At 40.9% G+C, this 25,600-nt stretch overlaps 1 protein-coding gene across 15 annotated transcripts in view; it reads right to left on the bottom strand.

Moving 5' to 3' along the window:
• SNAP91 (synaptosome associated protein 91) overlaps window positions 1-25,600 on the bottom strand; it is a 116,520-nt gene that overhangs the window by 25,580 nt on the left and 65,340 nt on the right. For 7 of the 15 annotated variants that reach the window (XM_084754957.1, XM_084754954.1, XM_084754962.1 and 4 more), the window contains exons 10-19: window positions 23,768-23,838; window positions 17,417-17,444; window positions 14,319-14,428; window positions 12,338-12,453; window positions 6,578-6,595; window positions 6,274-6,435; window positions 1,677-1,784; window positions 751-1,029; window positions 438-515; window positions 182-253 (exon numbers count right to left, since the gene is read on the bottom strand). In XM_084754957.1, coding sequence (XP_084611083.1) covers window positions 182-253; window positions 438-515; window positions 751-1,029; window positions 1,677-1,784; window positions 6,274-6,435; window positions 6,578-6,595; window positions 12,338-12,453; window positions 14,319-14,428; window positions 17,417-17,444; window positions 23,768-23,838 — 1,042 coding nt within the window. The remainder of the gene's footprint in view (window positions 1-181; window positions 254-437; window positions 516-750; window positions 1,030-1,676; window positions 1,785-6,273; window positions 6,436-6,577; window positions 6,596-12,337; window positions 12,454-14,318; window positions 14,429-17,416; window positions 17,445-23,767; window positions 23,839-25,600) is intronic. The other 8 variants (XM_084754951.1, XM_084754958.1, XM_084754961.1 and 5 more) reach the window with 5 other exon arrangements.

The following is a 25,600-nucleotide window of genomic DNA, read 5'->3' as shown; positions in this document are numbered from 1 at the left end:
TAGATTTGCCATATCAACCCTCACCAGGTGGTGGAGAATGAGATTCTTCTCAGGTGAATTCCGAGTCTTAAAGCACATAAGATAAACCTATAAGGTGTTGGATCATCGTTCCCCCACACGAGCCTCCCACAAGGCCTTCCTGAGAGAGCTTTTGAGGACTGGACCTCGGAGAAGCACTCACCGGATAAGAGGTCAGCAGTGAGAGAACTCTCGGGCACCGGAGAAGCCCCTCGTGGTGGAGAGGAGAAAGCATCTTCCAGAAGTGAAAGAAACCAAAACCAAGCAGAAGAAGTAAGTAGCAGAAAGTTGAAATCAGAGTCACACGTCTAACAGATGCATCATCACAGCAACTATACAGGGCTTGACCAAGGACAGGGCTTGACCAAGGACATGTCTACACAAACAGAGTTGAAGACAATGGTTGCTTTTTGCTTTACCTGTGCCAAACAGGTCTATGCTAGGAGCCGCGTCTGGCTTAGGTGCTGCAGCAACTTCAGGAGCAGAATCAAACAAATCTAAGACCGAGAGAACACACAGGCTTTCACTCAGTCTGAAAGAGCAAGCCTGTCACAGCATCACTTGCCAGCTTTTCTGAACAAGCATTCAGAATTCTGGGTTAAGTAGCAAACGGTTCCCAGAGAGGCACTTAGGTGTAGTTTTCATGCATAAGAGGAGTCACCACGTGTGCATTACAGGACTAGGTTCAGGCCACCGGATGGGAGGAATTCGGTAACAACAATGACAGATTACCACCAAAGATATCTAGAGCAGGAGGAGCGGCGGCAGCGGTGGCGGCGGTAGTGGCAGCAGCGGAGGTGGTGGCAGTGGTGGTAGCTGCAGCGGCGGCGGTGGTGGTGGCAGCGGTGGTTGCCACAGCGGTGGGAGCAGGAGAAGGAGCGGTTGCGGGAACTGGAGGGGCTGTGCTAGCTGTAGGGGTAACTACAGGAGCACTGGTCTCGGGTGGCTTCATTGCAAAGAGGTCCAGCTCGGGTGCAGCCTCTGCACTACCTTCGGATGGGGCAAAAGGGTCTTTTGGAAAGGAAAGTGGAGACACACACACAGCGTCAGTCAGGAAAGAGCAAGAGACAGAATCGTAGCTACAGCTAAGAAGACACTTCACACACATCACATACTAGCTAGGCCTCCAGCTACCTGGGGGGGGGGTCAAAACTACTATCTTATTAGCAATTGGGATGTTTTTCTAAAGAGAGAAGAAAATACACTTGGTACCACAAGTTGAATCTGAAATATTTTGTAGGATGCTGTGGAGATTAGCCTACAGTTTTGGTCTAGGGGAGGGGGGTCATTATTTATTTATTTTATTTTTTGTGTGTGCCCTTACCTAATCTAGTCAATTTGGTGCTCTGAAAGTTCATTAAAACATGCCAATATATTTGAACTCAATATCATAAAAGAGTGCATCAGAGGGGGGGAAAAACATTAAGAGAGCATACTTGCATTAAGAAAAATTGTCAATCTTGAGGAATTGCCAATTTTGATAAGTATGCACTTCACTGTCTTAATGTTTTAAGTGTTGGCATTATTTATTCAGTTATGATGAGTGACAGTTAACGCTAGAAGAAAATAAAATTAGAAAAACATATGGCCACATCTAACTATGCAGGTTTCTTTCATATTAGGACAGAAAAACAACAGACTGGCTTATGTCAACCCACCATTTCCTGAGCATGCATCAAGAGCTGCAGCAACTGGGGTTGGGGTAGCTGGTGCGGTGGCCCCTTCGGATGCTGCAGGGGCCTCCCCAGGAGAAGCTGCAAAGGCATCTTGGGTGCAGTTTTAAAAATAACAGAAATTAAAGGAATAAAAAGAGAAGAAAATATAGTAAAAGAACTGAGTTAAGTTGTGAAGAAAGCCCCTTATACAGCACGACTGTTTTCATGCACTGTTGGCAATCACAAAACAATTTTCCTCTGGGTGTCTCCCTGCTAGCTAGCACATGAATGGTGGTATGTAGACACCACTGAAGCTTGCTGTGATCCAACAAGATTCTCACTGTATAAGGGCTCTAAAAAGCGTGTTTTATGTACCATTAGAAATTAATGGATGCAAAAATTAAAACACAAAATTTTACTATGCAATTTAAGACATTAAACTTTCATGTCCAGATAATTCTCTTCTTTGCTGCATTTTTCTTATACCTCTGGCTGGTGGCTTCCAGAAAATTCCAATGTCTTCTCTGTATGCAAATAATATTAAATCGATAATGGCTATGTAAACAAATATTCCAAATTTAAAATTAAGACTAGTGAGGACCGAAAAAATAATAATGTTAACATGAGAGGTTTGGTAAGTATTCACAAAAGTCTTTGCTAACCTTGGAAAGAATCATCAGACAGAAAAGAGAGACTCAGAGACAAGCAGCTAACACGCTTAGGGCATGATGCTTAATGTCTTTATTTCTACTACTTCCACTTATTGCTTTCAAATATCATTATATTTTCCAGTTATTTGGAAAGTGGTCCATTTCCAACAGGTTAAAAAATATAATTTCATGTTTTAAGACTGCAAGTGCATTATTTATAGAAGTAACCTCGTTAACACATAAGTAGGCCCAAGTCACAAGACTCATTTGTGTTTCCTTTTTTCATTGCTTAGGGCAGGACCCAGAGCCTTGTGCACTACGTTCCTGGTCCTGAGTACACACTATGACTGAGGGATACAAATCCTCCCCAGAGCATGGCCACCCACAGACCATCTTCCTTGCGGAGCTGAAGCCCTCAGAGAGTGGGATCAACCCACTTGCACCTGCCATTCATCCCAAAGTTATTCCTGTGTATCCTAGAACGCCAGCCCTCAGTCCCTAACAGGAATTGGCCAAACATGTCTGGGAAGCATCACATAGGAGAGCTGATTCCTCAGAGATTCAGTCAATGCACTAAGCTCGAGGAAGTCCAGTGGTCAAGGTCCTTGCTTCTCAGTTGAATGGAGCAAGTAAAAATCTTGTCCAGGTATATATATATATATGTAAATCTTGAATCCTTATGTTTTGTGGAACAAAACAAAAATAACATTACAAGAGCCTCTTTTGAGTTAAAAAGTGTTCTTTTTCTAAACACCACCAGAGCACATATTAATTTGATCTGATCACTTCCTTCAGCTATCTCCAGAACGCACGTTGCGCTGATGGGGGCGGGGGTAGGGTCAAGTAAATAAAACTGGAAAATGAAAACCACTCAGGGGACAGTGCAGACATCAGAGTGCGTGGGCAGCGTGAAAACCCTGAGGTGAGCGGAAGAGCACCTGCAGAGGAGAGGAGGTGGGCGTGCTCGCGCGATATCCTGCCACAGTTCAGGGTCTTTCGTCTCGTGCCTATATACTCAGAACTGACATCAGTGGCTCTGGGAATCACTCACTCCCCCAGAGACACATTTTTGAAAATTATTAAATTTAACTTCTGTAACTATGTCAGATGGTGCCTTTTATTACTTCCATTCTGTAAGAAGGGCACCACAGTTCAGAGATTTTTAAGTGTTCTACCCACAAAAAAAAAAAAAAAAAATGATGTGAAGAAATACACAACTTGATCTAGCCATTCCATAAGACATACCTAGCTGAAAGCATCTTGTTACCCATGAGAATATATATAACTTATGTTTTTCGGTTGAGAAGAATGACTTGGGTAATTTGATCAAGGGCATGCAACCAGTAAATGGCTGAGTCAGGATTTGAAGATTTGGGCCTTCTGCTGCACATGTCATACATTTCTCTCAAACTCTCACCAAAACCTTCCCCAGAGGCATGAATGGTATTTTTTTCAGGGTATGTCCTCTGCTTCCACTATGTGGGTACCAGGAATAGGACTCAGGTCATCAGGCTCGGCACCGAGCACCTTTGCCATGAGCCACCTCATCAGCCCCCAGCTAGGATACTGCAGAGGAGCAATGCTTCCACTTACCAGTTACCTGCTCCTTATATAAAGGCTGAAAGTGTACCATGTCTTATAATTCTGTTCTGTGTGACACAGAAAGCAGGTTCTATTTCTTAAAAGTTTGCCTTAAAAATAAGAGACTTAGTAAATGTAATCTATAAGATAATGTAACAACTCAAATGAATTACTCACAGAGAATAATAAACATTTTGTAGATAATCAATCTTAATATTTTTCCAAACCCTCATTTCAAGTGTACTAAAATACAGATTGTTAGTGCTTACACTGTTTCTTTTACGTTTTAACATTTTATATTTGTAAAATTTCATAGCTATCATTTTCCTAAAACTCACTACCCTTATTTCTAGAGAAATCTATATTGCTATAAGCTTTATATAGAATGATATCATGTTTTATATCTTTGAGGTGGAGTCTTGTGTGCAGCTCAGGCTGGCCCAGACCTTACTGCATAGCTCTGATTAGCCTCAAATTAGCTATTCTCCTCCATGAGCCGCCTGAGTGTGACCACCATGCCTGACATGAGGGTACATTTTAAAGTTATTCAAATAAACATGGCTGGTAATTACCCATCCTAGAGGTCTAAAATATTTTAAGGTGGCCAAGAAAATGGCCGCAGAGATTTAAGCTTAGTATTTGTTTAAGTCGGAGCTCTAAATGTTTTGTTATAAATCAAGAAAAAGCATGAAACAAATTAGGGGGAAATTTATTGAAGACTATAAAAGAGGCAGCAGTGTACAAAGAGACCCAGCTGTGGTAGACAGAGCTTTTCGAGCTGTCTGAGGTTAGGAGACAGTTCACAGAGCTAAGCAGAGAAATAAAATACGTGATGAGACTTGCAGAGGGGTTCATCCTCACTCATGTCCCTGACAGATGACAGAAGAAACACTAATGACCACACAGGGCAGCTGGCTCTTGGCTCTGTGACTCTGCAGTAGCCCATCGTACGACCTGTATTTAAGGCAACAATTAATGTCACCAAGATCGTATTTTCTGCTTGACAAGACACCAATCACAGACAGCATACTGGCTCAAATGGCATTTCAGAGAAATATCTGGGGCTTTATTATTTCTGGAAAGTTGTGAGGAAAGCAGGACAAAGTCACTTGATATTTGAGATGCCACCAAGCTCCTTTCACGTGGACTGAAGACACAAATCTCTAACTAGCAATGGTGACAGAAATGCTTCAGTGCAAAACTGCTGTCTGACTTGTTCGTATTTTCCACTGACCTTGCATGAGAAACCATCAGACTCAATGCCAGTAGTGGGGTGGGAGAGGGAAGAATGAAGGTGTTAATTCTAAAATTTAAGCTAACCCCCCCTTTTTTTTTAATCTTAAAAGATTGGGGCAACGCTGACAAAGAGCATTCTGCTCTTGAGTGACTCCTAGTAGATCTGTCTAGCTGACGCTCCTTGTCTTGGGCAACTTCGGAGCCTAGTACACTGCACACAGCAGAGCAGTATGTGTCTGTGTAAGCCTTTGTCCCCAGGGGAACACACTGACTCCACCATTGCCTGCTAACCCTCTCCTGGCTTCACTGGCACTTGCTTCCTTCAATTTCTTTACAATATTTTCAAAATACCCTGGGAAATATGCTATATGGTAATGAAGAAACATGAAACTATAATGAGTCTAACAACCCCTGGATGTGTGTATGTGGTCCACACTCTTCTCTGGGGTTGCACAGTGGCTCCACCCAGATGTGACTGTGTAGACGAACAGGCTGCTGATGCTCACTGTGTCTAGGAGTATTTCAGGGCACTTTACTGTGTCAGAACTGGCATCTACATAGAAAGCGTATTTCTAGATAATCCTTCCCCAAACTGACCTGCACCTGTTTCTAATCAGCACACTAAATGCTGCTTAAGATGGCCTCTCAATGTTCCAAAGTCAAGATGACCCCACATTTTACTTGGACACAACAATCAATCAAAGCAGGTATAGCAAGCAGTCAACTCACTGTCTAGCCATCCCAAATTTTATATTTTATTTAGGCAAGGATGGCTCTCTTGTGGTCGTCAAATGCTCCCTAAGCTGGTCCTAGTCTGGCCCCAAAGCCACACCTAAATGTGTCAGAAGCCTGAGATCACTCTCAGAGGCCCTGCAGGGAGGGCATGTGTGGGCCAGAGCCTGGCAGCGACCCAGATCCTGATTTAAGATCCAGTGGGCTCAAAGGGCCGCAGCCTCTGATCTACAAGTGCCAAAACTACAGGGGAGAAGCTGATGAGTTTAGCACAGTCAGGAGTGTATGAACCAACACTGGAAAAGCACTTACACTCTGCCATGCTGTTAACACCGTGTAACGCCTTAATCTCAGGTGCATCAGCCATCTTGAAAGGAAACGAAGGAGAAGGACTGACTAACCTCCAAAGAGATCCACTTCCGTAGTGACAGCCGTCACAGTCGTGGTGGTTGAGGCAGAGGCTGAAGCAGTTTCAGAGGTTGTAGTAGGAGGGGAAGGTTCTGGTGCAAATGGGTCTGAAATCGGTGCTTCAGAGGGAACAGAGGAAAGTGCAGCCAGCGAATCTGTATTTCACCAGAGACAGAGTAAAGGGAAAGGAGGAAAGGACAAGAGATAGACCAGGCTCCTAAAGGCCACAGACTCCTATAGGCTGCAGACATCTCACAGGAGGAGTTAAAAAAAAAAAAACCATAAGGCTTTACTCACCCTCTCCCAAAAGGTCTACTGATGTCCAGGTGATGGCAGCATATAAAGAAATAAGAGTGCCAGCTGAGACTTCTGAGTGTGCCAATGTGCAAGCAGAGCGAGGTGCAGGCTTGGCTGAGCTTCCTGAACCTCCCCAGACCATTTGTAATTAGAGCACAAATGCATTACCAACTCTCATGATCCAACTTTGAAGTCGGAAAGGACTTCAATCTCCAGACCAAGCTATTCATGGACACAGATGGAAAAGTGGAGGGCGAGGGAGGTTAAGAGGCTATTTAAGAGTCTTAAACAACTCTGAAAAAAAAAACCCAACCTACATCAAAAAGATAAGAGTTTTTCACCTTCATTATCCCCTGCACACACTTCGCTGGCTGCAGGGAAGCCGTTAATCCATAATGAGCGGAATTCTGCTGACTGCTCTGTTCTTTCCCATCTCTTCCCACTCTCCATCTTTGAGACTGGTTCCTTATGTAGGCCAGGCTGCTTTCTTACACAACTCAGAACCACCCGTCTGACCACAGAGGCCCTTCCACTCCACTCATTAATCAAGAAAGTACCCCCCCCCCCAGTGTTGCCCACAGGCCAGCATGATGGAAGTGGTACCTTAACTCAAGTTTGTGCCAAGGTGACATCTCCGCAGGTCTTTTTTAAAAGCAGGGTCACTGGTTAGTCTTGAAACTGTGACTTATAAAGGATGAAGTCACAGACACAAATTAAAGTAGGGGAGTTCAATTCATTTATAAGAGATACATCATCAAAGGCCGTTTTTGCATTCTAAAAATGGCTAGAAAATGTTCACTGTAATAAATAGATGTTAAATCTTATAACAAAGAAACTGACATTCTTCAGGTGGCTACAACTGTGTTGTTTCAAGTTACTATGAAGATTAAATGTGCTCATTCACTTAAAAGGCTCACCCATCCCTGGAACACATCAAATGTTCTGTAAGGAAAGCTAGGACTATGAACTTCAAAGCGCCTGTAAACTTTCCAGTGTCAGGTGTGTGTGTGTGCAGCACAGCCTACAGACTCACATCCCAGATTTTTCTTTTAACATAGTAGAAAGAAGATCACAAAATCCATTTGTATTATAGCTAACAATCCATGTGGAAAATATTACTTACATTACCTCATAATGTTACAAATGCATATTGGCTATTAATTGCAATTTTAATAAGACCCTAGCAACAACCTTATACTTTTTAAATAGCAGAAATTTTATGTTAAGTATTTATAATAAGAAGGAATTGTGTGCTTTCCCAGGCCTTAGATATACACACTCCAAATCATTCAGTTACTTGTGCTTCTGAAACACAGATTTATTATGAGTAAAGGAAAATACTCATCAATGAAGGCAAAGGTAGTAATTTCAAACATCTCTGTGCTTTTTCTGTCAATGGGCTTGTTATCAGTCTGATTAAAGACTAAATTTATATATAAATTTAAACTAGATTTATTAAAATATGAATTTGATGAAATGTGGTTGTTTTATACTAATATAAAAATATTATCATTAAATTGTTTCCTGAGATAGAAATGTGTCAACAACTCTAACCCCAGGAAGAATTCTTGGACTTCATCTTCGAATTCTGAAATCTTTTCACTAAGGGTCTAATAAAACTGCTCAAATAAGCTTTAGCATTCACATTTTACTGTCTAGTTATATAACACTCAAATACTATAATATTCAAAAGCAGATGTGGCTTGATGTTAGGAAACAAGACTGGTAAATTGACTTTATGCTTTACTTAGTCAAATGAGGCCAATACGTTTACAACTGGACATCACGCCAGAGCCAGCAGACATCTACAGGAGAAACACAAGCAACCGAAGACTACTTTGCCATTTCATTTTTGTCGTTTCTCAAGTTTTAGGAGTTCTATTATTTTTCTTAGAAATTGAGAGTTACAAGAGAATTGCTGCCCCCTCAGCTCTTTACTGTTAAATGTGTTAGTTCTGGGTGTTTCTGAGAGCAGATGCTGTCTAACCTACTCGAAGGGGATGTGCTCCATCTAGTGGGGGAAAGCCAGAAAAAAAAAAAGTCACCTCAAGGGCAACGGTGAAGGTCGCTAAATGTTCTAGTGCTAAAAAGCATGAACACAATATTGAGATCCTGTAGAAACCAGGAAACCTGAAAGAGGCCATTGGGAATGCAGTGTAATGTAGGCAATATGAAAGTAGAGGTGGGTCCTGGGGCTAGCGAGCTGTACAGAGGGGGAGAACGGCGGGAAGAGGAGAAGGGAGGAGAGGTGGGGGGCTAACCCGAAAAATAAGGGGCATGAAAAAGCCATATGGAAATCTATTATCTTGTAACCACATTTTTAAAAGATAATTTACTTCTGAAAAAGGAGTTTTAAGGAAAATAACCTGCATGGCTGAAAAAAAAGAAAAAGAAAAAGAAAAAGAAAACTGCTACTACTAGAAGCTGAGGGTTATTAAATAAAAATCCCAGCGTCAGAGTGGGGTGTCCCCGACAAGCAAGGAGACCACAGGGGCCCTTCAGGAAATACAGACTTTGGCAATCTCCCTTGGCTTTTCACCTGCACTAGATAATAAAACCTCATTGCTGAAAACACTATGTACCTTGGTTATATGACACAGAGAAATCATGCTGGAACTGAGATGTAAAACTCCCAAGATTTCATAGTCTTGGAAGGTGCCATATCAGCTGCTGGAGGAGAAAAACCATCACTAGACTTACCCAGGCAATGTGCCAGGCAGGACATACCCAATTATGCAATGGTGGCACTACTGTTAGGAGGGTAACCACTCCCTCTGATGGGGCTTAAGGCCTACCCCATAGAAGGGAATCTCAGCCTGGTACTGTAAATCTCATCAAAAACAAACACCAGAGAAGAAAATGGGCCTTAGTTGGGGGAAATGAATGTTGTTTAGTTGAAGTGCTACAGAGTCAAATTATCTTAAAAAATGTTTAAGTTTATACCCATAGACAAATACTACTCTCAGCCTTAGTGAGAGAAGTCCATCTCTTTCCAGTGACTGGTGGTCATCGCACGGACTCATGGCTATAGAAGTTACTGAGAATAAATAATACATGAGTGCTTAGCCCTTAACAAAGTGCTTGTTCTGTCCCCTTTAAGGCTCAGGGAACACTGTGTGAAAGAGGGTGAGAAGAATTTAAAAGCTAGAAGAGAGAAGAGTTTTGAAACGCAAAAACCTTAGTAGCAGGCACTGCTAAGCCACAGCAGCTGTGAATGCCCACAGTGGGTCTGTATAAGAATAAATCCCTCCACAGTGAGGCACTGCAGGAAAGGCTCAGGAAGTGCATCTGCTACCGACAGATACGGGAGAAAGGGATGAACTGCTTCCAGCTGTGTCCAACGCACAGTTCCAACTTAATATTAATACAGATGGCGCCCACTAAACTGAAATGAGTCACAGAGCAAAACCGAAGTCATGAATCTGGGAGAAGGACTAGCCGCCACGGGGAAGTCTCTGGCAGGAAATGTTATGGTAGTTAACGTTTTTTGTCAACTTGACACAAACTGGGCTTATCTTGGAAACTGGAACCTCAGTTTAGAAAATGCCTCCATCAGATTGGCCGACAGGCAAGCCTATGGACATTTTCTATTATTCCTTTACAAAAGTGATTTTCCAAGCCTTTGTGTATATACCACACAAATCTTTGATGTTTCCTACACAAGTTTTTGTTGTAAACATTTTTGCATTATTCTATTTCAGAGTCTGATTAATGATTGATGTGGAAGGGCCCAGCCCACTGTATGTGGTGCCATCCCTGTGCAAGTGGTCCTCCTGATAGGCGTAAGAAAACAGGCTGATTAAGCCCAGCAAGCAGTGTCTCCCCTTGGCTTCCTGCTTCTGGGTTCCAGCCTTGAGTTATTATTGCTCTGACTGGGAGGGAAGCCGAGGTTAACCCTTTCCTCCCCAAGTTGCTTCTGGTTCTGTGCTATCACAACAATGGAAAGCAAACTAAGACACAATTGGAGGTAAGAATGGGGTTGGGGTGGAGTACATTGTATGTTATCAGAATTATCTGAATATATTGTATACATGTATGAAACTGTCATATTATATAGATGTATGAAACTGTCAAAGAACAGAATTAATGAAAGAAAAAGTATGAACGCATACTGACTTAAATGTATGACAGAATTAAAAATGGCACAGTTATACAATATCCAAAAGTCCTTTTCATATAACCCAGTGAATTTAAACTAAAGCTATATTTTAAATTCTAAACATTTTATTAAAGTTTTAAATGAATTTCATGGCCTTGAAAATTTGACTTGAGGGTACGGTTCTGAAAAGTTAACAAGTAGAAAACACCGTATGCTGTGCGAATGAAAAGAAAACATGAGCAAACCAGAATATCGTAGGTATTTAAAAGATAAAGCTGAGAACAGACAAGTCCTCTGAGCAAGAATATCCTTATGCGGGCTCTTGAGCAACAGTTTTCTTTCTCAATTGAAAGGCAATAAAGTTAAAGTCTAATTTACTTAAACATTTAATAGGTATAGCCTGAGCAATTGACTCAGTATAAGCTAATGTCTTAATATGTAAAATGTTCGCATTTCTAGCTGTGGACTTTAGGTCTGGCCTGCTATATTTCTGTTATTTTTGTTACCAAACACCTGGGTAATAAAATGAAGAGATTTCAAAGGCCCAAGGATGGGTAGACTCAGGAAGGAGTGGGCAACAAGTGCCCGTAGCTGAGCCAGAGGGCCCCTTCCTGCCCCCTGACTCCCAACGCTGGCTGCTCATACAAACTCCTCTACTGGGTTTCTCTGCTGCACAGTCCGTATAATTAGGACGGCCATGGGCTTTGTAATAACACAGGCAATGTGCTGCAGCCCCCCACATTCCTGGAGAGAAAGCTCCCAGCCAGGAAGAATTTCTGATGTTTGACGTTATGCTTCTGACTTTTAATAGGCTCACCCAGCAGCTGTTTAATTATCTAGGGCAACGTAACTTCATCTTACTTTGTTTCTTACTGTTAATTAAGGACACGGATTCTGAAATGTTATATTAAATTACAGATCTTGTCTCACACCAATAGAAAGATTTTCTGCCTGAGAGCAAAAGTAACTAAAGGTCATGAGCTTTATTGCCTCATTGGATAGATAACAAGAGCTTTGGTGGAGCCTTGCCATCTTAGTCTAGCATTCCTATACAAACTCTTATGAGTATCCAGATCTTCAGATACCCCAAACCAGCTTCACCAACAGCTTTTCTCTTTTTGGATTACTACATTTTCACCATGTTGCTTTCATAGTTGTATCCTATCTTAAACTCATTGAAAATTGTATTGGTAAGTCTGCGGTTGTACAGCATAACATTCACAAATGATGCCGCACACTTTCAAGAAGCATAAAGACAGGATTTCTCTGTGTAGCCTTGGCTGTCCTGGACTTGCTATGTAGACCAAGCTGGCCTTGAACTCAGAGACCCTCCTGTCTCTGCCTCCTGACTGCTGGGAATACAAGTGTGTGTCACCATGACTGGCATTAAAAATAAGATTTTAGAAACACACACAAAAAATATTTCTTTTGTTTCAATGTTAGATAGCACATGGCTATTTGAACTTTTAAACTATATTATGTGGAATTTCTGTGTCTTTCACAATATGTATTTGATTAGCTGATGCCATCTTGAATAATTTTCCCTCCATGTTTCTAATACCACTGTTGATCATTAAAATGAGCATAGAGTAATTACAGCTCAAACTAAAACAACCACAGAAAATGCCCCCAAGATGCACAGGCCCATCTGATTTGCTCACCTCCCCACGCAGTGGCTCCACCAGTAGCTGGCGGGGGAACCGGTGCTGCTGCCCCTGCAACTGCTCCAGAGAAGTCTGGCTGCAGGTCAAGGAGGTCGCTGGATGGCTTTGCAGTGCTGGAAGGAAATCAGGGCTTCACAGTCAGACTCTGAGATATTACAGTGCAAAGCGTTTCGCAACAAAGACTTGTGCAGAAAATATCAAAGGTTTGTGTTGTGTACACAGAGGCTTGGAAGAAAACCACTTTTACAAGGAGTCGATGACTGGGCTGCCATTATAGCAGGAGTAAGACACTGACAATACAGAAAAAACAAATCACCATGCTCCATCTTAATAAAACTTTATTTACAAAAATAGGTGGTGAGCTATGTAAAATCCTATGGAGCACTAAAAGCCATAACCTTGAGCTTATCTTTTCTCTAGCGTTTCTGTAATGTAGAAAAAATTGTTTTAAAGAATCCTTAAACCAAATAATATTAAAATGAATAACAGCCACTTTCTTTTTTTCCCTAAAGTTAGGCTCTCTGTGCGCTCACCTTATTTTGAGTAAGCTTTTCAAAATTTACTTATCTGTGCAACTTCCAATCAAAAGCCTAAGCTTTATTGTTCAAAGAGTGGGCTCAAAACACCGAGTGTCTTGGGATCTTATTCAAAGTGCAAACTTTCAGGCTTAGCCCACTGTTACTTAATCAGAATCTCTGACCAGCTCTCCTGTGATTCCCAGCCACGTTCGGATCTGAAAGGCACCGATGATGAGCCCTGCAGCTCTCAGAGCCCCAGGCTGCCTGTCTGTCTTCAAAAACAGTGGCTTCACCTTTATACTTTCATACAGTAGATGGCCAAGTAATATGCTACTGAAGAGGGGAGCCTGCTGCTTGCAAACCCCTGAAGGCATTGCCTACTTGAGTAACAGGTGTAAACACAACTAGACTAAACAACAGAAAAGGGAAATGTACTTATTATAAGGAGTTTAACTGGGGTCATGTGTGAGGTCCAGGTTTTGGTCCCAGCACCACACAAATAAAAAAAAAACCACTATATATAAGAAAGGGCTTAATCAAACTTTTGATAAAAAACAATTTACTTGTGTCAGCAGAAAGCACTTGATTTTTTTTTTTTTTAACCAAGCATGTAAGAAGCAGAAGCAAGCAAGAGTGGCACACAGTAAATGGGGAGCAATAGGACTATTCATAGCTGCTTAAAACTGACCTCTCTAAGAAAGAAAAAAATGAAGCCCTTGGACAAACTGCATTCATAAAACACTCACAGACTCTCTAAAGTGAGGCTGGAATACTTTCAGAGTGAAGGAAAGAGCGTACCCCAAACTACTACTTGCAGAAGCCCTTATGAGTTGGTGACTCATTTCAGGAGTTTTGAGATCTCAGACATTCCCTATTTTCCAGTTACAAGGCAGACAGGTGATCAGAGTTGATTAGGGACACTCCACTGGCCTCTCCCTACCAACCAATCAGTTTCTAACTGCGAGGTTTACTCACCTGATGGGTTTTACCATAGCCCACTTGGGCCCCTAACTTGTTATGTAGTCCAGAGTGGCTTTGAACTCACGATCTTCTGGCCTCAGTTTTCTAAGTGCTGGGACTATAGGCTTGTGCCACCACACTGTTACGGTTTTGAAGCACTTTGAAACACCTTTCAGGTTTCTCACAGGAAGAATTAACTTTATTAGGTACTTTGCATATCATCCAAACCTCAGAAGGACCTGCAATATGTATGAATCTTTCTTCCATATGTTTCCTTAAATCTACGAGTGACAGAAAAGGTCTCCCCAAGGATTTAAGAGGTATAGGCTCAAGTCACTCTTAGAACCCAAAAGAACTTACTTTATACACTGCAAAAACAACACAGTATGAGGACTGGATTTCATCTGGCAAAATTGTTTGGCATCAGTAGAGTACATAAAAACACACCATAAAAAAATCAAAGTATCGATGGCCAGTTGGCTACATACTTATTAACTGACCTGACTGGGACAGCCGCAGATGCTGTTGCAAATAAGTCAACTGGTGGGGATGTGTCGATAGTTTTAGCTGGTGTAGAATTGGGAGATGTAACAGTTGTGGCTGGAGAAGACTGCAAGTGAAGATAACGACACAGGCACATTAAATATGCATCTGGGTCTTTCCCTGTCGACCCACACCCTCCCAAGCATTGATCTAAGCATGCAACGCCTCACAGGAGAAAAAGCTCGAAGGGAAATGAGGAACTGTAATAACACTATGGTCCAAATGCCCTTCAAGCATGAACAGTTGAATGCACATTACATAAGATTGCTAAAATATTTGGCCTAATTAGAGTGACTCCTAGTTGTACATTTAAAATCAACATATTTCCTAAACTTAAAATTATTAGGACATCAGCTGTCAAGAAGGATCAATGGTGACAACTGTTATAAAACCAATATTTTCCCCCCTCTCGTCTTAAATATACTTCCTATCTTTCAGACAACTTCAACACCTGGACATTTAACTAAAATACTTCATAGCTGGCAGAGACTAATTCCCAAGTAGCAGTCAAGTCTACGACAATCTGAGGATATGACTGTATCTCATCATACTGTGAAATAAAAAATTTGGAAGTGAAATAAAACCCTAACCTTTGGGCTCAGAAGATGGTTCAATTTGTAAAGTGCTTGCTGATCAAACACTAGGGCCTCAGTTCTGTCCCTAAGAACCTATATACAAAGCCAAGTGCTGTAGTGTGTGTAACATCAATCCTGGGGGCTGGGGGTGGGGCAGAGCTAGATGGAATACACACACACACACACACACACACACACACACACACACACACACATCTTGTTTCCTGTAATTTTTAAAGAAGTATTAATAGTTCATATATTATAAGACTAAAAACTTTGTGGTCACTGTTTGAATTCTACTTTATCTGATATATTTAATTTTCCAGGAAATAAAAATGCATGAAGATCAGGAACAAGCAGAGGCTCTGCCACTTGATTTCAACTACAATAGCTTTAAAAAGTCACGAGAATCATTTTTAAAACAAAGGATGGATAAGAAAGTTATGGGAAATTCTGCCGTTTCAAGAATGTCCCGGATTTACTCCTGCCACAAAATCCTGATATCAAAGCTCAATAGCTACATTGCTGCAGGTGTTGAATACCACAAAGAAGTAAACATTGGAGCGGTGTGGCGCCTGCTGTGAGTGGTGTGTGGTGTGGCACCTGCTTCTGGGGCAGTCACAACTGAATTCTCCCTCCGTAACAGAAACACTTCCCACAAAAGTTCACCAAGGGAACCGGAAAACACTAGCTATATAGCTAAGGGTATATTATCCACATTGGATGCTGACTGCCCTAAAAAGAAAAAAAAAAAGAAAAAGAAAAAAGGACTTCAAATTTTAATTAATACATGTAAATAATCTTAGAAAAAGTAATGGTGTATAAAGGGACAGGGAGAGTGTTAAGGACACTACATATATTACTAATGTCAACACAGAAATGAAGGCCTATAACAAACACCTTTAATGCAATGTGAGAGCTCAGAGAACACAACACCCACAAACCGATTATTATGCAAGACAAAACTCAGAAAATTTTTATTCGGCTAGTATGTCAAAAGAGTCTGTCCCTAAAGGGACCTGCTTCAGCCGAGGGATCATAAGCTCGACATTTCCCCACAGGCAATATGGTTTTAACCGTTTGGCTTTGTATCAGAAAAATTGAAAAGCTTTCTGCTTAAAAATTTCTTTTCAGGCCCTGCGGGAATTTAAACAGCCAGCCAGGTACAGGCAGATGCGTGCTACGTGGGAATCGCTGGCAGCCATAATGACATCCCTGAGTGTCGGTAATGGCCGTGGTTAAATAATGGAGCTCTGTCAAAGGAAAAGCACATCTATTACAGCTCTGCCTGCAAAGCGCAATGGCAGCTGTGAACTGCAGGCCCATGGGAGCAAAGCCCTAATCCTGTCCTCCCCTCAGCTCAGAAAGAGGGATGGCAGGGAAGATTAGCAGGCATGCTCGGGGCGAAGGCACCAAAGAGCATTAGCTTTTTTGTGTCATTACAATACACATAGCACCCTGTGCATGGCCTATATGTAGATTCACAATATGTGAAAAGTATATTTAATCAGCAAAACATTATACAGATACAGATGGTTTTAGCTGTCACATAAGTGCAAGAAAAATCTCACCTGTTTAAGAACACAGATTCTAAGAGAAAAAGCTAAGTCACATACAAATATAACCTAATCTTTTCTTTAAAAAAAAAAATATATATATATATATAAATCAAGTGCTCAATCTGTTTTACTCCTAGAAGCATAATCGAAATAAATAAAAGGTGGAGTTTCAAACAGATATTTCTTTTTTATACATATTTTTAAAGATTTATTGGTTTATTTTTATTTGTATATTTGTGTTCCTGATTGTCTGCAAGTGTCATGTGCTTGCAGTGCCTACACTTCCTTTGCAACTGGAATTAGAGGAGGTTGTGAGCCACTGTGGTTGTTGGGAACTGAACCCAGGTCCTCTACAAGAGCAGAGAGTGCTATTAACCACTGAGCCTCCTCTCTAGCCCTCAATTTATTTATTTCACATTATAAACTTTGTCAGTATTCCTTGCCATTCTGAAAATCTGGTAGTCACTCAAATACCCATTGGAGGAAAAATGAACAAACTGATGTGTTTGTGTGTGTGTGTGTGTGTGTGTGTGTGTGTGTGTGTGTGTGTGTAAAAGAACGCTATTCAACCTTGAAAAGTAAATCTTGGCCTATGAGGCTAGGCTGAGCCCTGAAGACACATTTAAGTTTTCACTTAATGTGAAATAAATAAATTATAAAAGGATAGACTGTCTGGATCCACTCAGACGCGGTATCAAATTTATAGATGTGAAAGAACGGTAGTTTCCAGGACTGAGGTCAGGAGGCATGGGCAATCCCTGTGTCCTGACTCTGGACTTTCATTTTGGGAAGAGTGGAAAAACCCCCAGAGTGTGTGATGCGCCGCCGGTAGTGCAGTCTGAATACACTTGGTGCTTCGAGCTTTACACTAAACACTGCAACATGTAAAAAGGAAACACCCCGAGAAAGAAGCCACCTTACCTTACTTAATGGAGAGGGAGCACCAGATCTGAAAGAAATACAGGAAAATGAGATGTGCGTGCTCCTGACGCTCGCTCACATACCCAGCAAGGCAGACTATCTGCTTGGAGCTCTTTATAGCAACACAGGGACACAGGACACTTGTCATCTACTCCACTACGTCCATTTCCCAATATTTTAACTGACTTAATATCTATTAATGGATGGTCTTAAATTCAAAATTATTTTTTTCTCATCATTATTATTGCTTTTGTCCACCATAAAAAAATAAACACTGTGCAAATTTCAGTTTCTAAAAGTTATTGAAGGTTTGTGGAAAAAGCACACTATACAAACTTTAAAAAACAAATACCTGTTTATTACTTTAAAAGCTAGGGAAAAAAGTCATATGTTGCCATTCATTTAATGTGAACTGTTAGGCATTAAAAGAAAGGGACCCTAGAGAAAAAGAGACAAGATCCCTGCAAGCCATGTGAGTGAGAGCCAGACTCCGCATGTACAACCACACTGCTGCTTGTGTGTGTTATTTTCATGCCCGTCAGGAGAACTCTCTAGGAAAAGTGTCCCCCTACTTTTGTCATAACTACCAGGAGATGGAAAAAGAGTAGCAACTCTGATGCTTATCTCTGAGAGACTATTAAAAATATAAACACTCTTTTAGAAGTTCGTATCAATTCTAGCCCATGTCGTGAGCAGCCACGCTTCTGAAACATCTGCCTGAATAGCTTACACTTTCCTAAGCTGCGGTGGCATAAAATAAATAACAAGCCAAGATGAAGGCAAATGCACTCAGTGTGAAGCTGTCCTCAGGGTCAGCCACGAGGATGGCAACTCTGCCCCAGAGTGAACACTAAAGTTAGTAACTGTGCCCAGCATTATGCAAGTTCCACCACCTATTTACATGTGGCTACTACTATTTATGCATGCCCATAATTTCCCATTTCAGAGGCTCTTTGAACAATGACAGTGTCTCAATATTTCAACTGATTTAGTATCTACTAATTAATGCTAACTAATTTATTTCAAGTCATTATTATTGCTTATGTCCACCAAAATCCACTGTTCAAATTTCAATTTCTAAAAGTTAACCAAGGTTTGCGAAAAAGCACATTATACAAACTTAAAAAAAAAAAACAAATACCTGTTTATTATTTCAAAAGCTAGGAGGTTCAAAAAAAATCATATATTGCAATTCATTTAATTTCAACTGTTATGCATAAAAGGAGCCCTAAGGGGGCTGGAGAGACAGCTCAGTGATTAAGAGCACTTGACTGCTCTTCCAGAGGTCCTGAGTTCAATTCCCAGAAACCACATGGTAGCTCACAACCGACTGTGATCTGATGTCTTCTTCTTGTGTACATGAAGAAAGAGTACTTGTATACATAAAATGAATAAGTAAATCTTTAAAAAAAAAAAGATCCCTAGAGAAAAAGTGAAGCAATTAAGTGTTTTTGCATCTACAGAAAGGATTTAAGAACCTGAGCTTTAGTACACCATAAAGTTGAAATCTTATGAATTTTGGAGTAATCTTTTTTTCCCCCACTTACATTATTCCCTTTAAACTTATGGAAAAGGAAGGAAATTAAATATATAATATGAAAAAAATAAATAAAAAATGAAAAAAATAAAACCTAAAAAAAAACGTTTTCTTGGCAAATACAAAGAAATTACAAACACCTTTGACACGGTCACTTTCTGAGAACAATTTACTTTTTTTCTCAGTCAAGTTTTATGAACCAATTCTTTATAGCACTAACATGACGAGGCATACTGCTAAAAAAAAAAAAAAAAAAGAGTTGGGAATAAGCAAGAGTCCTGAAGAACTCACCAGCCAACACACAGGTATTGTTAGCAGCTTCCCACCTCACAGCAAGCCGGATGCGGGAGCCCTGACAGAATGCTGCCCTCTGCTGATAAACAACTCAACCTCAAGCTATCATGAGCACCCATTGCTAAAGCCCGCAGGACACTCTTACTAGTGATGCCTGTAGCTGCCCCATAGACTAAACAGACAAAGGAGAGTGGACTGTCTCTCCTGAGCCGCCAGGACACCTGCTGTATTCACTCCCACTGTCTCTCATCACCTTCTTCATTGCCGGGTGCTAAGTTCTTGGAGGCGAACGGACACATCCTGCTATTTTATTACCTGAGCGTTTTATACAACATCTGGCATTTGGGGGGTTTTATTTAAAAAATTAAGTAAGAATGTCTGTCTGTCTCTTTGTCTCTGTCTCTCTGTGTATCTCCGTCTCTCTCCCTCCCTGTGCCCCCCTAATAGCCACCAATGAACCAAAAAGTCTTAAGAAATTGTCCTTGTCTTGACAAGATAACTCTGTGGATTAATGGTGTTTCCTGCCAGGCCTCATGGCCAAAGTCTGGTCTCCTGGACTCATGTGGTGGAAGTAGTCAGTCCTCTGACCCTGCTCCATACACACAAGTAAATCAATACTATGTAATAAAAGTATCATAGGAGGAACTAAACTGTCAGTAGCAGTGACCTCCGTTCCCACTGGCTTTATCTGGCCTTTGCCATGACATATTCACAGGTGTTTCTATTGGGGCAATTAATCACTGATTAAAATCTGCTCCAAGCCTGTCTGCTACCCAGGGCTCCTCCTTGGTCCACAATTCACCGCTGCCCTAAAGAAAACACACATGGGCTGGAACGTTTGTTCTTCCCCCACAGTTCATAAGTTGCTGCTTCCTGCATATTTTTTGCTTAATAGTCCATCTGACATGTTTGCCATTGACACTTTTTTTTTTCAAGACAGGGTCTCTCTGTGTAGCCTCGGCTGTTCTAGACTCGCTCTGTAGACCAGACTGGCCTCGAGGTCACAGAGATCCGCTTGAGTACTGGGATTAAAAGTGTGCACTACCATGCTCAGCTTGCCATGGATACTCAAGAGAGAAAATACTACAACTTTTTGCTTATAGACACAGCATTTATGGCTGACCAATGCTTTTTTTTTTTGTTTTTAATTTCACATACAGTGGTGCGCTGTTTGGATTTTTGTCAATTTGACACAAGAGGAAGAAGCAGCTCAACTGTGAAAATGCCTCCATCAGAGTCTATATGGCATTTTCTTCACTGATGGTTGGTGTGGGAGGGTCCAGTCTACTGTGGGTGGTGCTGTCCCTGGGAAGGTGGTCCCGCATGGTACAGAAAAGCAGGCTGGGCAAGACCTCCACTTCAGTTCCTGCCTCCAGGGTCCTGCCCTGTTCGGTATCTTGCTGTGACTTCCCTCACAGATTGACTGTAAGCTGTAAAGCAAAACAGGCCTTTCCTCCCTAAGTTGCTTTGGCCATGGTAGCTATCACAGCAATGGAAACTTAGCCAGGCCTTATAGAAATCTGCAACATATTGGATCCATTTGGGGAAACTAAGGCAGTTCTGAAAATCTGAAATGAGAATGGATATTGCTTATATTGTAATCTAAGCAAATACTCTAAAATGCTACAAACAGGCTTACTGGCTTTTTCAATGAACATAGCAAATGCTAATGTTTCTTTCAAGAAGGAAATAGCAAGCTGTCAAAATAGGAAACTGTTATTTACTTGACTCCCAGCAATGATTCCTATGTAATATAAATACAATCCAGAAAAATACAGAGATGCAAAAGCCTATCAATATCTACAATTTTAATTACAAAAGACATCCAAGGTTTCCTACATGTTCAGCTCAACACTTACAATACCACATGAGAAATAAAATTGATTTCATTCTATTGCTCTGGAATCATAAAGGAGAGAATATACAAAGGTGAGCCATACCATATTGCACATTATTTAACACACTTCAGTGGACATGAAGCACTAAAAGTAAATGGCAATTGTGTCTATCACAGCAGCCTTTTTGTTTTGTTTTGCTTTTCAAGACAGGGTTTTTGTGTAGTCCTGGAACTTGCTCTGTAGATCAGGCTGAATTTGAACTCAGAGATCTGCTTGCCTCTGCCTCCAGAGTGCTGGGACTAGAGGTGTCTGCCACCAATGACACCGGTTTAGGATTATCACAGCAGACATTTGCAAATGCATATACATTGACACAGTGTTAGAATAGCTTTGTATTGCACAGAATGGCAAAGAAAATATTTTCAAACCATCTGTGTTCCTTGTAAAACTGCAGTGTACCAACAGAACGGTCTTTTGCTTATTTATCAAATGAAAATACCTTTTCTAAAAGTTCAGAAGGCTATTTATACCCCTAGAAGATACTGTAATTATGATCCAACAAGACCCAGAGGAAGCAAAACCATTCATGCCAGAGGCCTTGGGGGAAAATACATAATAGAAACACAGATACATGAGATGGACATTAATCCATTTTCAAATTTCTGAATACAAAATATGAAATATCAAGTGATTTTTTGTTTGCATTTTTATAAATCATCAAATGCAAAAACAGTCACTTAGATAGTACTCACCCTTCACTTAAGTTCCCATGCGAGCACAAACATACAAAGAAGAAATGATTAACTACTAAAGCTTGTTTTTTCTTAAAGTCAGAATAAGCAAGAGACAAATTAAAATGCCGTTTCAGCCAATGAATGAAAAGAACCTGACAAGCATAAATCGATTTACAAGGAGCTAGAAAAAGTCACTCTGAGTTGAATGAACTCAGCTATGGACTGTGGGGTTTGAGACCCTATTTTTGAAACTGCCTATGGGTAATTTTCCCCAAGTGGCCACACATGGGCAAGTTCAGAGTCAAAGGTTGACTCAAGAGCCTGGAGTTGGGGAAGAAGGCCCGGGGAGCTTTAAGACGGAACGCGGGGATCTGAGGAAGCAAAGGCTCGGGGAAGCAGCTTGCAGAGCACATACAGCCCTCAACAGGGAGAGGCAGACTCTGAGTGAACGTGCTTATGCAAAGTCTTCCGCCGCTGGAGCAGGGACATTTCTTAGCTTCCAACACAGGGTGGCCCCAGCAATGCGTGACAGCAGGCACCTTGAATTGTTACGTGGTAATCTCACATCAACCACAGCTACACTGGAGCCTGTGTACAAACCCAGAGAGGCCATGTTCTCCATCACTCTGGCTGTGTGGCCAGAAGTGCCTGAAAAACTTCCCTACTGTAAAATTTAAATGATACCATATACTATATATAAAACTATATTAAACTAAGTTGGGGGTAAAAACACAAAAGACACGGTACACGGGGGATGAAATAACTAGCAAAAAATATAACATCAAGACATAAGCTTAAGTTCTGAGAGAATTATCAGAGAAAGGGGGAGAGAGGTCACAAGAGAGCTACATTTTCACAGCTCTGTCACTGGCAAAAAGGCAAACCAATCAGCCAACCCCAAATCTCTGTCCTGCGTGTCGTCCTACAACGCTCAGCTCTTGAGCTCTCCCATGAGCTGAGTGAACTCCATCTCAAGCTAGGACCAACCACTAATGGCGGACTGCAAGCTGACTGTGTAGCAGGGCTGAACAGTAAGTGCTCGGATAATAAAGTATGAAATAGTCATTGATATTTAGAATCAGAAACTCTCATGGACAAACAGCCACAATATGAGGAAGCTCATGACTAAAAGAAGAAGGCTTCATAAGGTGTGAGGTGGCAAAGGGTCCTACTGGGAGGCAGATGACCTATGTAAGTGGGTAAAGGATGGGACCAAGGCTGGAGAAATCACAGTGGAAACAAAGGACAAAGGTCTGAAAGTAGAAGGCCTTGTGAACAGTCAAGCCTGACGGCTGTTACGGAGGTAGGGAAAGAAAAAAGGAACCTGGGCATCCTTTTGTGCACAGCAAAGAAAACAGCCGAAAACTAAGGACCCAAGAACAAAGGCTGCAAAACAAGCAAAGGCCCCATGATTCACCCCCGGCCTGCTCCCACTTTGGGATTACACACTGGCAGCAAGTGCTGTGCCTCCTGCATAAAGGGAGGCGTGTCCCTGGAAACCACACTGAAGGCTTGTCCTTTTCTCACACGGAAACTGGATATTCAAGGACGCTTGTGAAATCTGCTTGTTTGAGCCACAACCAACCACAGTGACTTCTAAGGATATATCTGCAGAGCAGTAGGTCTGGATAACCTACTGCAAACCACCGATGCCTATGTTGCATTACCTGTAGGCAGGCCACCTGTATAGGTCAGGTGTCATATGCTGGAAGGAAGGGCAGGGGTTTTAAAGGAGCCCAGGAGACTGGTGGCTAAATACACCCTGAAACCACACTGGAGTAAGTAGTTAACCCCTGAGAAATCTCATTCTCATAAAACAACCCCTTGGTATGTTTCATCTTATTTATGGTATTAAAGCAACGCATACTATTTACAGCATTAAAGCAACACGTACTATTTATGGTATTAAAACAATGCATACTACTTATGGTATTAAAGCCATGCATACTTGTTTCCAGGTTTCTTCCCTTCTAAGGTATTTAGATGCTGTTCAAGAGTCTCCATAAGACTGCTGGGAGCCTACAATAAGAAATAAAAATACATGCCTGTGTCATTCTTTTTCAAGGCAAGCACACTTTAACATCACTGTAACCCTGTACAGTGCATGCCTGTGTAAGCAGTCTGTTGTCTACCACCATCCCAGGTCCTTTTTGCATCTAGGTACTTAAATTCGGCAGCACTGCAGATAGGCCCATCTTAAACAGACTTACCTCCGCTGCATGCCCAGTGATGTTACAACATGGCTTCAGTGAAAGGCGTTTCCTATGCCAGACAGCATCTACTAAGATACTGCTTAGAAGGACTAAGGTCCACTTCAGTACTTCACACAGAACCACAGTGAAAGAGGAAATCCAAACATATGTGCCCAAATATAAATTTATAGAAATTTGAAGATTCATGTATGTATGCCTGGTTGAAGTATTTTATAAAAGGGTTAAGTGGCAATAAGAATATAACCATAATACCAAGTAGCAATTAATATTTTCCAATTACTTAGCATTTATTTTAAATCATGTGCAATAGCCAGCAAATAGAATATTTTATATCAGTAGATTTGATATATTTAATCCTTAAAAATGTTTTCAATTTTCTATAAGTAAACTTTCAGGCAATAAAAAAAAGGTATTTTATTGTACATTTCTCAAAGGGGACATAATGGTTTCTACAACCTATTCTTCAAGCACTAGAAACTGAATTTGTTTTTTCTTTTAATGCTAACTAGACCTCAAGAGTATAGGTATTCAGAAAAAAGCAGCTAATGTTGAAACGCCTGCATACATTTACAGGTACATCCTGGTATTTGTTTTTTAGTGGAAAATTAATTTTGGAGGATCTTATATTAACCATGCTAACTGCTAAAGTACAAAAAAAATTTATAAGAAATTCATATAACTATATTTTACCTGCACTTAACAACCTTAAATCAGATTCATATTAAAGTTTAAAGAATTCTGCATGTTTAGGTGTTTATTTAATATGAATTTTCATTTTTTAGTAGACTCAAACTTTCAACATTTATATGACTATTATATATAATTACATGAGTATAAATGTAAATTAAGTGTAGGATAATAACTGTACATACAAATTAGTAAGTAAATAAACATATTGACTTGATCCAAACTATAAAAGTAGGATAGAAGGGGACACGCCTATGAGCACTCTCTAACAAGCCTGAGCCTTCAGAGTGAGAATGCTGTCAAGGTATCTAAATAAGTTTAGAAAATGACACAAATTAGAATGTCAAATACAGCTCAGGGGAGGAGAGATTACTCAACAAATTCCAGCAAACTCCAGCTGAGAATAAGCTTGCAAGTTTCAAAAAAAAATTTGTTTTTAAGGTGGCTAGTGGAAACTTTGTTCTATACGTTATGTTCTATATTATAAAGAAACGCTCATTAAATAAATGTGTGCTGTAACTTTAAACAGAAACCATAACTGACTTAAGACTTCATAAATTTCTATCTGATAACTTGGCATGCTTCTCACTGTCAGCTGATGGTCATCACTGAGCGATGACGGTGGAGTGGCTGTATTTCTTCATACACATTACCGTGGGAAGCACATGTCAGGTCATGGGATCCCTCCTTAACCATAAGACCTGCACTCTCTGCGTACACGTGTGGAGTATTAATTGTAAATCAAATGCACTGAAAATACAATATATTCTTTTGTTGCGCTCAAATAAAAAGTTTAAGAAGAAGCCAGGCGAGGTGGCACACACCTTTAGTTTGAGTTCTCAGGGAGGCAGAGGCAGGTGGGTCACTTTGAGTTAGAGGCC

This window comes from Acomys minous (genome assembly GCF_964271855.1).
Source record: "Acomys minous genome assembly, chromosome: 13".
Classification (NCBI taxonomy): Eukaryota; Metazoa; Chordata; class Mammalia; order Rodentia; family Muridae; genus Acomys; species Acomys minous.
Note: the sequence above shows the minus strand (reverse complement) of the source record. Positions and strands in the feature narration are given on the sequence as shown.